This window comes from Colias croceus, chromosome 17 (genome assembly GCF_905220415.1).
Source record: "Colias croceus chromosome 17, ilColCroc2.1".
NCBI lineage: Eukaryota > Metazoa > Arthropoda > Insecta > Lepidoptera > Pieridae > Colias > Colias croceus.
This window is the reverse complement of record NC_059553.1, coordinates 5,429,695-5,445,704: the sequence shown is the minus strand read 5'-3', so window position 1 is coordinate 5,445,704 and position 16,010 is coordinate 5,429,695. Positions and strand designations below refer to the sequence as shown.

The 16,010-nt window shown below is 34.8% G+C and overlaps 3 protein-coding genes across 3 annotated transcripts in view; all 3 read right to left on the bottom strand.

Moving 5' to 3' along the window:
• Nucleotides 1-1,291: 1,291 nt before the first annotated feature.
• Nucleotides 1,292-3,037, bottom strand: LOC123698957. The gene is made up of 3 exons (XM_045645793.1): nt 2,621-3,037; nt 2,057-2,249; nt 1,292-1,673 (listed from the first exon to the last, which is right to left on the bottom strand). Exons 1-3 carry the CDS (start codon nt 2,831-2,833, stop codon nt 1,372-1,374), a joined length of 708 nt encoding a protein of 235 aa, XP_045501749.1. The 5' UTR covers nt 2,834-3,037; the 3' UTR covers nt 1,292-1,371.
• An 80-nt stretch (nt 3,038-3,117) lies between these two features.
• On the bottom strand, nt 3,118-4,680 carry LOC123698958. Its single transcript, XM_045645794.1, has 3 exons — nt 4,404-4,680; nt 3,846-4,038; nt 3,118-3,447 (listed from the first exon to the last, which is right to left on the bottom strand). Exons 1-3 carry the CDS (start codon nt 4,605-4,607, stop codon nt 3,155-3,157), a joined length of 690 nt encoding a protein of 229 aa, XP_045501750.1. The 5' UTR covers nt 4,608-4,680; the 3' UTR covers nt 3,118-3,154.
• Nucleotides 4,681-5,927: 1,247 nt separating this feature from the next.
• LOC123698951 (thrombospondin type-1 domain-containing protein 4-like) overlaps nt 5,928-16,010 on the bottom strand; it is a 93,703-nt gene continuing 83,620 nt past the window's right edge. Inside the window, exons 8-17 of the mRNA XM_045645786.1 lie at nt 15,734-15,914; nt 14,667-14,827; nt 14,053-14,595; nt 13,197-13,463; nt 11,691-11,829; nt 11,166-11,341; nt 8,962-9,142; nt 7,748-7,825; nt 7,456-7,573; nt 5,928-6,885 (exon numbers count right to left, since the gene is read on the bottom strand). Of these exons, the coding sequence (XP_045501742.1) occupies nt 7,467-7,573; nt 7,748-7,825; nt 8,962-9,142; nt 11,166-11,341; nt 11,691-11,829; nt 13,197-13,463; nt 14,053-14,595; nt 14,667-14,827; nt 15,734-15,914 (1,833 nt within the window). The 3' untranslated portion in view covers nt 5,928-6,885; nt 7,456-7,466. The remainder of the gene's footprint in view (nt 6,886-7,455; nt 7,574-7,747; nt 7,826-8,961; nt 9,143-11,165; nt 11,342-11,690; nt 11,830-13,196; nt 13,464-14,052; nt 14,596-14,666; nt 14,828-15,733; nt 15,915-16,010) is intronic.

Genomic DNA, 16,010 nt, shown 5'->3' with positions numbered 1-16,010 from the left:
TATAATATCTGCTATGTAATTAACTTGGAACAGTTCGTTTAATATTGCGAATACCTAAATACGTAAATATATTAATTCATATAGAGTGGAAGGGAAGATTTTAATTTTAGTTATGAATAAAATTAATATATTTTATTATTCTTCGATCCCCTTGAAAGCGGAAAAAATAGCTGGATTTTTTTTCAAAAAAGATGCATGTAAAAATGAACGTAAATACGTAACTAAAATGTACGAAAACTAAGTACGTTCAAGTATATTGAATTTTTTAATAACTGTGTTGAAAAAAACCTGGATTAATTAAATTTTATTATAAAAATATACCTAATCATAAAATATATTTTTATTTATGGTACAATAAAATTGAAAGAGACTTCGCAAACTTTAATATTAAAGGGCATTTTAAGCTGAATTTATTCGTTAGATGCCATTTTGTATGATATTTTATATTTTTTTAATAATTTTAGTTTTTAAGTTTAATGAAATTTATTTAACAATGTCTCTCAAGTTTATTGCTATTGAAGTGAAACTTCTTTATCGGGGTTGGAAAAAAATTTAGTGTAACGTTTTTTCGTTACGCGTGACATTTTTCTGTTACGCGCCATCTTTATCTTTTCCTACCACGCGTGATTATTTAAAGACGTATTTCTGTAAAGTTGCATATAGTAAATTATTTTTTGAAAAATAATATCATAAAGAAGTTTCACTTCTTACGTGTGTACACTAGTACACGCACACATTTTTTTTAGCTTTCTACTGCCATTGTAGCATTTTAACAAGTTTTTAGCATAATTTAAATAAAATTTTAAAGTAATCGGATTTATATTTATGTGATTTGTATCTATATTTCTAAAAACTAATCAAGCTATTAATTATCCCACAAAAAATAAAAATAATTTATTTGTGCCATTATTTTTATATTTACTTGTAATTTGGTGTGATATAATGTAATTAATATAATGTTTAACGTTTATTTTCTTATAAGAATTATAGTATTGTAATAGGCATTTAACTTAGCTTTAACTTTAGCGTTATTTTTTGTATTAGTAGTACCTAATTATAGATTATATAGTGAAAAGATTGGTACTTTATGTTACAAGAGATTTTGTACTTATAAGTAGATATTTGTACATAAAAGCGAAATAAAAATCAAATTTACAAGCTATCACAGTTTTATTTTACTATTTACATCCCATATTTATTTCAGACATGGATCTTGAGATTGCCTCTGATGAGTTCTACGCGTAACTTTTCATTTAATAAACTTAAAATTATGTACTTTTGAAATAAATTGTAGCGTTTTATTATTAATACATACTTTTATTTCCATTATCTTACATTTTATTGCAACAGTATACAAAACGAAAAACAAATTCAGTTCGATCTGAAATTCTTAAATATCCTCCTTACCACGCCTATACAAGGCGAAGCCAGCGAACCAACTAGTGCTATAACAGTTACCGATATAGCTAAATCTGCATTTTGATCACCCAATCCCACTCTAAATGTGCTGTTGAATGCGAAACATAGGCAGAGGAAAGCAGAACTCAGAGTTAGGCTGCCTAAACAGGAATGTGCTATCTTCAAGTAAGAGGGGTTTATGTTCAGCTTCGACGAATATGCGTTGACTATTCCTCCCACCATGCTTAATATCGTGAGGATTAGGGATACTAAACCTGGAATTTTGTACATAAACGTTAATAGATGCATTTTTCTGTTCATAGTAGAATGGAACGTTTTTATTTTAGTTCTAGATCTACGGCCACATTAATTTATTAATGTGGCCGACTAATTTTTATCATAAAAATTAGTCGTTCTCGACCAGGAATAAAAATTAACAAAAGAAGAATTGCTCAGGTGGAAAAATAATCGGTCCAGTAATTTTTGAATTTATTCGTTACAAATTAGGAGACGTAGACGTAGTAGGGCGTGGAGTACCAAATACTTGTCCTTCAATCAGGAAATATTAGTTTCCTACAGTCAAATATTTTATGTTCGTAAAGATAATATTATCAAATATTTTATGTTCGTAAAGATAATAATATATCAAACATTTTACCAAGGATTCCATGAGTAGTTCTAAAATTGTTTGGCACGTCCATCATTCTAATTACGCTGCCAACGACAACTGTTATGGAAGCAACAATTTGTAGCATCCAGTGTACGACTCTCCGGTCCTGGTATCTGACCAAACGCGCCCAGCCGGAGTGAGGGTTCAGAGACTGTATAGCTTGCGCCATTAAAATTACATACTGAAATGATCACAACATTATAATTTTTGAAGAAGAATTACGAGATTGGTTTAGATCTTACCGAGTATGAGATACAGATATTTGTTTAGTTTTTGTTACTTTTGAATGTTTTGAATACTGCTGAACCAATTTTACTAAAACTTGATTTGAAACAAAATGAGTTCAGTTTGGATTTATTTGTATAGATAAAAAAACACTGGATATATTATTGTTAAGCAAGCTGAAGATAGTTATATTGTTACAATGTGTATACATGGTAATAGTATAGTACACTTGTACTAAAAAAATAATCGACAGTTTTATGTATTGTATACGAATTCAAAAACGTATCTAGACACCTAACTTCTAATATACAAAATGGATTTACTTACACCAATCCCACATAAATAAACATGTTGTTTCATTGTTGACGACAGTGCAAAAGAATGTATGAAAACTATAGCACCCATGGCTGCCGCACCGAGACACAAGTTTGTTATTGTAGTTGTAGCACTTAACAATGTAACATATACAGGAGATACATAATGTGCACTTCTATCCACTTCATCCGGTGCATCATTTGTTATTGTGAACCTAGTTGACATTTTAGTAAAACGGACGTCCTTAACACACGAAATATATTGAAAGTAAATCGATGTCAAGATATCGGAACGTTATCATTGGTTTCACCTGATATGATGGAATCGCCTTTTCGGATATCGTAATGTTATATTAGATTGAGAATTAATTCAATGCTAAAATCTGTGACTCAAATCTAATCATTAAAATATTGGGATTTACATTAATGAATCGGTACAAACTATGTAACATTGGATCTGATACCGAAACTTCTTAGTATTTTTATTACATACGAAAAAAAAAATCAGTAGAAGGTATTTGCCATATATTTATTAAAAAAACATCAATTAAGTACGTAATCTTTTTCTCATCGCAATAACAAACTCGGCTAACACCAAAACGGTAAAGATGCTGGTTAGAGCGATTAACACATTGTCATCATTTTCGACCCATTTTCTAAACGATCCCTTTTTGAAGGCGTAACAAAGACTTGCTGAAGAGCATATAAGTCCAGCGGCTCCAAGGATATAGTGACCACATTTAAGCCAAAACGAGCTTATGTAATTACTTATGTTCCTCGCATACATCAGGATTATCCCGTCCAGTGAACTCATTATGGACATAATGAGAGCGCATAATGCTGAAAAGGAAGTTAAGTCTAACATATAACTTTCTATTTTCGAGAAATGTGTTATCGCAGTTCAGTTTGGATGAATTCAAAATGGTAGAGGCATTTTCCTTTTTATGTCGAAAATAAAAAAAATATTTGTTCGGTCAGAACTGCAGAAATCAACTTCGTGATATTGAAATAAAAAAATAAAATGTTAATTGAATGGATTGTTTTAGTAGACACAACAGGACATTCTTTACCTAATAATAATATGAGGATCAGTTTGGCATGAGCTGAAAGAATCAGATAACTGAGTGAAAATACTTACTTTAATTAATTTTTTTATCTATATTATCTCCCAGATTGTAACTATCTAGTTATATAATTGTTTTAGTGAAATGAGTCATGGTCATTTAAAATTATCTTACCCAAAATTCCGTGAATTGTATTAAAATTAATTTTCTTCTGCTGGAACATTAACACAGAACCGATTGTAATCAAGACAATGCTAAGAACTTGTAGAATAAGATGAGAATAAATTCTATGTCGTCGAGTCAGATACATAGACCAGTAGTTATATTTCGATATTACTAGTATTCCTTGACTCATGAGTAATTGATACTGTAAATAATAATAATAATATGTGTGAGATAAAAATAATCATAAAAACGTATTTTCTATGATAAGTAGGCGCATTTAATTTTTGTAGAGTACATAAGGATGGATCATGCATTGATGATCATTGTTGAGACTAGTTTACTGGTCCTTTCATGAATATATATTTTTATGATAATTAAATGCTATTAAAAAAAACTATTAGACATATAATAATTATAGTATTATTTGGACTCGATTATTGATACATTTTTAATGATAAAAGCGTACCTATGCACAAAATAAAAAATGGGGGATCGAATGCCTCTGTATTGTACCTATCGATTACTTATACCTACTATATAAAATAGTTATAATAAATCAATACTTACACCCAAAACACACAACACTATATGCCATTCATAGGCTCCAAAATTTCCAGTTTGTAACGAAAATAACAAGCAAATAAAAACTATGAGCACCATCAGAATATTCGTCACATAATTAAGGAACAATCTTAATGTTTGAAAAACGCTATGTGATTTTTTACCATTATCTTCGTTTATTTTTATTGTGCCTTCTTCTTGATTGATCATAATAACAGACTAATGTCTCAGTAAGCTCATGAAATAATGCGCTACTTTCCTTGTATAGAATTATCTAATGGAATAAGTGGTTACTTACCTACAATTGTAAGTGTTCAGGATAAATGTTTGTACTATTAATCTGTTGATTAACATGATAAAATGTAATTCTCTAGAAATACTATGTATCTATCGTCAATATTCGTAAAGTGAATTCAGTTAAATGCTGCTGAATAAAAAATGTGTAAAATATTTTACACTGACGAATTTCCTTGGAGTTTTAACATACCTAGCCCCACAGTATCAACTCCTTCCTCTTGACCGCATCCAACGTCGAGCAGCTCGAATTGTCGATGACCGTAGGCTTTCCGATAGGCTCGATCCACTGTCAGTGCGGAGAGACGTTGCGTCTCTCTGTATACTGTACAGAATCTACTATGGGGAGTGCTCTGAGGAATTGTTCCACCTTTTACCAGCCGCACAGTTCCACCACCGGACCTCACGCCGTAAAAACCAGTTCCATCCGCACCATCTGGATGGTTGGCGCTCCACCACTGTCCGCTTCACCCGCAACTTCCTTCCGCGTACGGTGAAACTGTGGAACGATCTGCCACCTGCGGTGTTCCCGAACAACTACGACATTGGGGCCTTCAAGAAAAGAGCGTATTTGTCCATTAAAGGCCGGCAAAGCACCTGTAACACTCCTTGTGTTACAAGTGTCTATGGGCGGTGGTGACCACTTAACATCAGGTGGCCCACCTGCTCCTTTGCTTGCTCTGACATAAAAAAAAACCTACTTAATGTTGTTAAATGTTTCATCTAATAATGATTTACTTACCTATGAGAGCTTTTTCTACTGCGTGCAGGTGTTATCATGGTTGTGTGTTACAGAGCGATGTTGACTATGTAATAGCAGATTATGGAGGTCATATTATAACATATTATTGTATGCAGGGAAAGTGTTAGTATTGACAATGCCTACTACTTATTACTATTTACTTACGTAGGTATGCTTTATTGTGGAGTACCACTCCAACTCTACCGGCGGATCATAGACAAAGATAGTAGTATGATGCATTGTTTTTTTTTTATATTTTAAAGTGGATTAATACCAAGTCATTCGTAGTACTAATTGCTTGTTGTACTTATAGTATATTTTAGTAAGTAGTTTTATCTTTACGTGTAATATGGCACGTTCTTAGTATGCTTAAGCCTCAATTATATGTTGGTAGGATTAACTCAAGTAGCATCTTTACAAGATTTATATTACATCAATTATATTATCTTAGTCAGAAACAAGAGGGTTGTAGGTATAATAATAAAACACAGAGATTAGTTTTTAAAGCTTATTATTTTTGTACATTGTTATATGCGTTATTAGTATAGACACATTATATTGAATAAAACAATTGTGATGGTATAAATTATGGCGGTCTCGCTCTATAACCTATAACATAAATACTTAACAGCCAGTAAATAAATGCGCTATACATAAAAATAACTATTTACATATTTCTCTATAAATTAACGTGCACTAGAATGTTCTATGAAATAATTATTATGTAATGGTCAAAATGTATTACAATGAAAGCATGAGGGTATTGACAATCATTCTAGTCACTAGTTTTAAACTAAGCCATTTTACAATAACAATAAATAATGAACACACTATATTTGCGGATGCGAATATAAATCAAAAATACACTGTTCTATGTTATAATTACATGATAAGAAATACTATCGTTTGACTATATCTAATAATCACATAACCTACAATTTAAATGACTACCTTTAAAATCTAAAATCGAAGATCTTAAACTAATTATAATACAAATTTTTGAAAATCTCTAAATTTAAATATTATTCGAAAATTCGGTGTAATGATTCAAGTTAAGTATTGAGGCAAGTTAAAGTTTAACATTGTTAAGGTGCATTGAATATAAAATATAGTGCATCAGTACATATTTTTTATTAAAAATTTTCGAACCATTCACACCTATGAGATTTCTTTCGTGATTTGAGCATTCACCACGGCAATGACAATTTTGCTGTGACAATCTCGAGTCACGAAAGGAAAAACTGACTGAAGTTTCTCGACTTATATACTGGAGATCACAAAACTATTCCTATCTTACTGAAATACAATAAAGATTGCAACTATATAGGAGTCGACTCTACTTTGAAATACATGCGAAAAATTTGACTTCGAGTGCTTTTATGAGAATGTATTCACTAATTGTCCATTGTATCACAATACTATGAGTCATATAGTCGCTTGTCCCGGAGGCGCCTGTAAGCAAATAATAAATTATTTCAACTATATTCTTGGAGTTAAGCTCTGCCCCGTTTTCTTTGTTACATCACGTTAGTTATGGTGCTTGCTTTCATTATAATAAGTATAATTCTGTGGTAAAGAATAGCCGAACTGGGGCAAAGCAGTTAATTTAGCTTAAATTTAACATCGTATTATAAATAGAATGTAAGAGATTTTTCGAAAATTTTGTACAGTATTCAGCAATGTGATGCTTCAATTCTGTATTTTACCATTAAAAAATTTTAAGAATTGTATAAATAAAACCTGACATGAGACACGTGCGCATTACTAATGCTAATTTAAGAATAATTATTGAATTATCAAAACTAGTTTCACGACTTTTTGGTAACTTAATACAAGCTTTAACATTTTTTTTCTATTGTTACCAATATAGCCACAAGGTACCTATAATAGAGTTATTGACTTGATAGTATAATTACCTATTCAGAAAGGAATGAGCTTTAGCTATTTAAAAATTCTTAACTATTTAAAACTTCTTCTTGAACTATTTAAAAACTACAAATAAATAATATAGGTAATGTATACCTTTGCCCAGATTATCGTCCATGGCAAGATTGGCAGCAGTTGTCGCCATAGTAGTGGTAATGGCAGAGTCGAGCTTGTACCGCCAACACGCAGTTACTGAGTTTGTCCACACAGGCTCCTGGAAATATATTAATTTTTAGATAAATATTTACTTTCACTCCGTATTTTTTAATGTTTCAAATTAGGTCAAACATAAAAAACAGACACAAATGGTAGTTGAAGTGTATTTATTTTTCGATAATTCTATTTCGCTCCTTTATTTTTGTTATGAAATTTAAAAAATAATTGTTACCATCGCTATATGTTCGCTGCCTCACATTCTGCACCTTTGGGTTTGGATTCTGGTGCCTGGTCACTCGGTTTTGGGTATCTGAAACAGTATAATTATGTTTATTGTTAATAAAAAAAATATTATTATAAATACTAGGTACATAGCGTACAGTGTGCAAATGCGGCCAATTCGTATCTGTGCAATGCTCTTCTTTGAAACTGAAAGTTTAAGATGATCTGTCTAACGAACGAATCTTTTCAAACGTAAGTAGTTGTAACATATTAATTTGCAATTGTATAAATACGTGAAAATGCATTGCAAATACGTTAAAAGGGACAGTTGTCTTTGCATGCAGTAGTATTTCTCTTTAACTGGGAGTATCTACTAGTCTAGTGTTTTCCTATTTAACAAGCTGGCACGAGTTTACAATTATTTCACATCAAATTATTCCCAGCACATCATTAACAACTCTATCTTGTCTTGTGTGAAGCATCCACAGGCATATATGATTCTACCGATTTAACAAACGTTCTCTTCCTGCACCATGACCGCCTCCTTGGTACAGGTTGACGCGTGAGCGTAGAACCGAAGGGTCTTGGGTTCGATTCCCGGTGGAAACAAAGAAAAAAAATGTTTCGATCTGGCAGGACACAGAAGGCTGATCCTACTTGTTCCTAAAGAAAATCGATTAGTGAAACGGATGTATAATGCATCTGCCCCTTACCCCACTAGGGGACATGGTCGCCTATAACATCTTCCCGGTCCTGTGACTGTCCTGCCCACTCTGGGTAGTTAATAATGAGGCAGGGAAGCCACATAGTCTGGCATATAGATGCGGGAGCTCTGCTGCGTTCTACTAGAGATCCCGGAGTCCCCGCTACCATGCTTTGGGTTTGCCCGTCGAGGAGGTTTTAGTGGGTAAGAATCCCACACACATTTTTCCCCCAAAAAGAGAGTATATTTTGAAGATTTCCTCCCCGTTACCAAAAAAAAAAAAAAATTGGTTGTCTGTAAAGTCGGTTTATTGACGATAGTTGAACGTGACAACGTCCGATTGTGCTTCTTTGTCGCTCGATCCGCGCTCTCGCTCGCACTTCAAGCCTTACATGGAACGCCTCAGATGAGTCAGAGCGAGGTAACGCCGCATGAGTCATGTTTTTTCGTGCGTGCAGCCGGCTTTATCGAATTATAAGACGTTGTCACGTCAAAAAAAAAGGGAACATGGGACGACTCACCCTGCACAGCATTAGTCCTGTCCGGCTGTGTGGAGCAGCGCGCGGGCACGCAGGCGCGGCGCGCGGGCGGGCGCACGCCGGCGCACTCCCCGTCCCGCGCCGCGCCCCCCGCGCCCGCCGCGCCGCCCCGCGCGCACCACACCGTGCGGGATTGTACTCCCGCCTCGCACGGACCCGTGCACTGGGTACGAAAAATATATTAAACTAGCTTTCCACCCGCGGCTTCGCCCGCGTTAGTTAATCCAAGTTACCCTCTATATGCATTGGATAATGTAGCCTGAAAATTGAATTGTGTGTATATTTAAATAATTAGACTAATCAACTTTCTTTTTAATATTTACACACCCAATCAATGGGTAGAATATATTATATATATATTTCTTTTCATATTTATATTTCATAGATATTTCAATTACAATATATACCAGATAATATTGTAATTGAAATATCTATGATTTGTAACTGCATTCTAGCAAATAAATTTATTTTGAATTTGAATTTGAATTTTTAATACCTACATATTATTTAGTTATACGTAGTCAATCAATTCAAATTATGATGTCATAATGAAAATGGTGATAATCTCCTACTTGTTATTTTATTAAATAAAATCATATATTAAGTTATTTTAAATTGTTATCCACATACACTTATAAGCATGTAATATTTTACAAATGTATGTGAATAGTTTTTTTTTTTTAAGTGGAGAGTCTTCCAACAATGATGCTATAAAGTACCAACATAGAAAATAGTACCCATAAGTACAAAAGTAACTATCATACATTAGTAAATAGTTACTACGTAAATTATACTAGTAGGTACTATCATCAAGTATTCGTTATTTTACAGTGGCACAAGTTTCACTTGGTTAGATGGTAAACTATAAACATGTGGAAAACTTAGATGGAATTAAAATTTGCACCTCCAATTTACTATTTAATAACAATGATGTTAATAAATTCTTAGTCTTCACTAATATAAAGAGGAAAACTTTGTTTGTTTGTTTGTTTGATTGTAATGAATAGGCTCATAAACTACCGGACCGATTTTAAAAATTCTTTCACCATTCGAAAGATACATTATCCACGAGTATTAAAGAATAGTTTTTATCCCAGAAATTCCACGGGAACGGGAACTATGCGAGTTTTTCTTTGAAACCGCGGGCGGAGCCGCCGGCGGGAAGAATTATTATATAAAATTACACTACTTGTATATTTCAAATAATCTTCTGTAAGTATAAATGTGAGTCAAAGGTGGTGAGTCACAAAAGCGCAAGCCAAATTTATCGATTTCAATTAAAAGGAAATACAGAAATAAAACAAATAATAAAAACATGCTAATGAAACTAAAAAAGATCGCTGGCGGAAAGCCGAGAGCTTGAAGCTTGCGTTGCTGTTTTGCAAATTAATTCAAATATTGTTATCATAGATGATAAATTATGTACAGTTCATTAGTTTATACGGAATCCATTCCAATTGATACAAAATAATTATCTTGCAATTACCAATTTGTGAAAAACGTTGTATCAAATTTATTGAATTATATCAAATAGCTTCGAATTAAAATAATTAAATACGATTATAGAGCCATTTATCTTATTATACGCAGGTGTCAATGTTATGGTATTTCCAACACATATAATTATGATAATATATAGAGAAACATAATCTTTGTATATTATAGTGTACATTTAATTATATTAAGTATATTTGTATATTTTCATCATGATTCCTGTAACGGTACATTTAGATCAAACGTTTAAAGAGCTACTACAGCTAGAGCAAAAGCAAGAGCACTCTTTCGTGATCTTTTAGTGTCAACGAAAAGTCATATTCAGTGTTTTTTAGTATAAGAACAAGAAGAAGAACAACGAAAGAATGTTTTACGCCTATTTACACTAAAAGAATTTTACATAGTGGGGTTAGAATGACCATTCGCTCGTTTGATGTAAATGTACCGTAAAAACACAAGATATCACATAGAACAAAGAGATCATTGTTTGATTTATAAATGACTAGCTTCCGTCCACGACTTTGTACGTGCATCTCCGTTTTTCCCCGTTTCCGCAAGAATTTCGGGAAATCCTTTCTTAGCGGATGCCTATGTCCTAACATCTACCTGCATGCCAAATTTCAGCCCGATATATGTGTGTTGATAGATCACTATATCAGTCACCTTTGAGTTTTTTATATATAGATTCTTACCTCTCCCCAATCGCTGAGATACCAGGAAGGCGAGCAAGTTCCCCCACATTCCCTCTCAGCCTCCGGTTTTGGAGTTCTACAAGAGGAATCTCTTAGCCTCCTGCCGTTCCCACCGATACAGATAACGCCTCGGATCTGACGACCACCACACTCCGCTGAACATGGCGACCATTCACCTAAACGAAATAAATAAGAGTTTAAAACAAGTCTATATTAACGGAAAGCCACATATTTTAATTGGCATTACAGAAGAGGTCATTAAAAAAAAACGGTTATACATATTGAGTTAACGATTTTCCTGAAAATAATTTCTAACGTAAGTTAATATTTTATTGCAGAGATATCTAGTAAGAACTTATAGATATCTTAAAGAAGCAAGATTACCCAGCGTAATGAGACGAAAATTTAATTTTAATAACGTTGTAAAAAGAAGAGAACTTTTAGATAAGGAAAATAGATAAATAGAAGTATAACAATCGTAAATTATTATTTTATACAAGATAAAAGTATGAAGTAATTGCTCACCAGAGAACCATTGCGCATCACACTGTTTCTTAGCAGAGCAAGCTTGCTCGGCGTGTGGCGGTCGCTGGTCGCAGCCGGCCGGCTCGGCGCAGCGCACGCCGCGCGACTGCACGCCGCCGCCCACACACCACCCGACACACTACGGATGGGAAAATACGAAAATTACGAAAGCCTTAGTGACCAGAATATTCTGACGGCCGAACTTGGTATTTTTCAGTTTTAAGATGGAATAATTTGTCAAGTGATGGGTGGCTAAGCTATTTCATAGAAAATCACTGCAAGAATTCAATCAATTTAATAATATAAAGTGAAAAAACATAAACCCAACTACGACAATAACCGGCGCTGAAAAAGTATAAAACAAGATTTCAGAATACTGAACTGAACAAAGTTGCTAATGTAGTTGCAAGTAAATGGACACAGTAGACTCTACCAAGATGCCTTCGTTGTAAATTGACAATAATGTCATACAATACTATTCTGAAGTATGCAATATTCCACTATGTAAAGATAAATTTTCATGTTTGGAAAGGCGTAGTCACACGTTACATAATATACCTATCTACCGTAGCACTTCAACAACGTGTGACTACGCCGTACATAGTGGAATATTGCATACTTCAGAATAGTATTGTATGACATTATTGACAATTTACAACGAAGGCATCTTGGTAGAGTCTACTGTGTCCATTTACTTGCAACTACATTAGCAACTTTGTTCAGTTCAGTATTCTGAAATCTTGTTTTATACTTTTTCAGCGCCGGTTATTGTCGTAGTTGGGTTTTAGTTTTTTCACTTTATATTATTTGTACTATTTTGGTGTTAAAGTGTATTTGGGGGCATAATATCAACAAAAGTTAAACTGATGAACTAATAAAGAAGCTATGGACGAAAAGATGTGAATTATATTCAATCAGCCCATGAATACAGGTAAAGTCACGAGCAAATGCTAGTAATATATATATATATATTCAAAATTTTAATTTTATTTTTTTACTTTGTATGTTTTGTCCGATAGAGGACGCCACATTAGATTTTGTGAAACCCCATATAGCCTATAACCAGCGGACAATTAAGACGCTTCTAATGATATGTCATTTGTCAAATTCTGATAAGTAGTTTAGACGTTACGAGGGAACAGATGAACATACATACATACATACATACATAGCCTGTCAAAATCATAACCCTCCTTTTGCTTTGCCGTAGTCGGGTAAAAAAAAATATAGATTGACTTATGCCAATAAGTTTTTTTGGGGATCCGCGGATCATGATAAGGTGGCGCTAAGGGTCCACGGATCCTGGTAAGGTGGCGCTAGGGGTCCGCCTTTGGAAAAGGTTGGGAAAGGCTGATGTAAAGGACTAGTACTTTTAATTTTTTTATTATTATTTACACATTCTTTCATTCATTCTTTATTACATATTACGTATTTTATACAGAAAAATTAAAGTAACAATATCTACTTTTCTATAATTTTATTATTAAAAAAAAATGGAAGACTCACTTCTGACCACTCCGTATAAAGCCATCCTCCTGCAGCTGTAAAACTGTACGAAGGTCCCAAAGTAGGACTGACTTCATTATCCGACACATTACTAGCTAAAGATATAGCAGGAGCATCGCGGAATGTTTCTATGTGGTCCTTTGGTCGGACTTGACGTCTGGAATCAAGTCTTGGAGTCTTAGAGGCAATAGCTGTTCCATCACAATTGGGAATATCGCACGGTTCACTGTTTGGTGGCATAGGTAGAGGACACTTTTGGTCACTTATCTGAAAGAAAACAAAATATTAATAAGAAATAGCCCATATATTTAAAATACAATTTTTAATTCAAAATTTTATGTCTGTAATGCACCACCACCATAAATGTAATCCTTCTAAATTTTTCGGGTTGTCTGGCAGAAATCGCTTACAGCGATAAGACCGCCCTCTGTACATGTAATTACTTGTATGGCTCTTAGTTTACTATCCTGTATTAAGTGTGCAATAAAGAATTTTTCATTCATTCATTCATTCAACATAAATATCTAATATATCACTTATATTAAAAAGAAGTAGATGGTTTAGAATTCAGATATTCTAATCATGTGTGTGAAGTCCCATGTCCCCGTAGTGGGGTAAGGGGCAGATGCATTATGCATACATCTGTTTCACTGATCGATTTTCTTTAGGGACAAGTAGGTGATCAGCCTTCTGTATCCTACCAGACCGAGACATTTTTTTTTCTTCGTCTCCACCGGGAATCGAACCCAGGACCCCTCGGTTCTACGCTCACGCGTCAACCACTGTACCAAGGAGGCGGTTAATATTCTAATCATAGAATTAATTAAAATTAATCTTGGAAATGGTTAGAGCATACCTTAGTGATGCCCCGTGCATGGTCTTGTACGCAGCCCACAATTCTGGTTCTATGAGCTGGACCACACACTGGGCAGGGTCCCCACGCAGCGGCTCTCCACCGCGGCGGGCAAGGGCTCGTGCCGCACCGTCTCCTCCTCGAAGCTGGAGGAGCTCCCGTGCAATGTGCTGGAGACACTTCCCGTTCCTCCTTTTGACCCAGCTCTACACATTTGAATTTCCCAATTTGAAGCCCGCCTCCACACGATCGTGAACATTGCGTATACGAAAGAATCTTCCACATGAACCGCCGATTTCCAACAACGTTACTCTCTATATGGTATGGATTTTCGTTCGACGTATAATCCGGGTGTTTCGCTAAGCTCGGATCTGACTTATCCAATACTTTCGTGTGAGATTCGGCGTTGTGATGACGGTGATGTCTCTGCATCGGGTGATGCGGAGTCACATTGCTCTCGGTTGGAATATCGTTACTGGTTTCGTCTGGCAATGTATCAGTCAAGTACTCATATTTTATGTTCGGATGCGGTTGCGTATATAGAACCTGAAATGTATTGTTCGAATGAGACAATGCAAACAAGGCAATAAAATTATGTTGCGGTTTAAATGACTAACCATAATGTCGATGGCTTGATGTATAGGTCCCATTGCAAATATATTGTCGAGTCCACCAGCTCGAGAGTATATAAAACGTGCTCCAGCCGCTTCGTAGTTGCCTGGGGCGCTAACTGCGAATTCGCCGTTAACAATATACGATCCATTCGTAACTCGCAAAGCTAGAACAATCGAAAGGTATAACATTTAATAAACAATTGATAGAACTTCTAATAAAATCCACACTTATTTATAGAATTGAATAGTTCAAGGGTTCCCAATAGTTAACATACTTTATCTATTTAAGCAAACACGTGCGCATCAAATTACTCATCAAATTAATAAGCGCAGAGTTACGATCGTATTGTTTTAACGGAACAATTAACAAATTGGCAAAACGCTTTCCGACTGCGTCATGCGAATAATTAACCACCAATTGGTTAGACCGCTATCTCGATTTATCTCGCAATTCTCGGCGTAGGCGCCTCTATTGAGGAAATGCATTCGCAAAATGCGCGCGTGCAATTTCTATTAATCGATTCGACATCAATCGTTCCACTGCGCACTTCATCGTTCTATTAAAATCTGTGACCCACAATCGGCGAACTAAATCACTTCAATAAAAATTGAAACCTATTGGCTGGGTCTGCGCTACCGAAAGCTTTATTAGACGGCCTTGGAGACAACATCTGCTCATTAGTTATTAACTACTACTTATGTTTATTGAACTAGTATAACTGAGTTCAATTAAATCCTTTCTGGAATTATAGTGCATGCTGACCTATATTATGATACACAACCTTTCGTGTGAGTACAATTAAGAAACTGCGTTGTACAAAGAGAGAGGAGTGCCGACTTTCAAAGATTTTCACAAGTAGACTAGAAGGAGGATTTTAACATTTGACAGAATTGCATAATTATCCAACGTTGCCCTATTTGAATTTATTAAAATTTAAGTAGAGTAACTACGATAACAAACGGTTCAGAAGAATGCGTCAATACATAAATAAACTAAAACTGCAAGCTCTGGTGAATTTTATCAGCTGAAACTATAACCGACTTTTTTCGCCAGGTAACAAAGTACGAACCAATATAATTTTCGCTGGACACAATTTCGGAGACGTTCAGCCTGCACGCGCCAGCTGGTACCGTGGTCACATAGGAGTAGCCGAGAGGCAGGCGAGGCCGGGAGAACAGCCCGGACACTAGGCGCCTGCCGCACTGCAGGTCGCGCGTCACGGACGATAGTACTCCTTCTCGACCGACCACCTGGCAACAAATTGTGTTTTAATTAGGTTATATTGTGAAGACTTCTGTGAAATATATTTAATAAATTTTGACCTATATGGAAGCATCTAAGGTCAT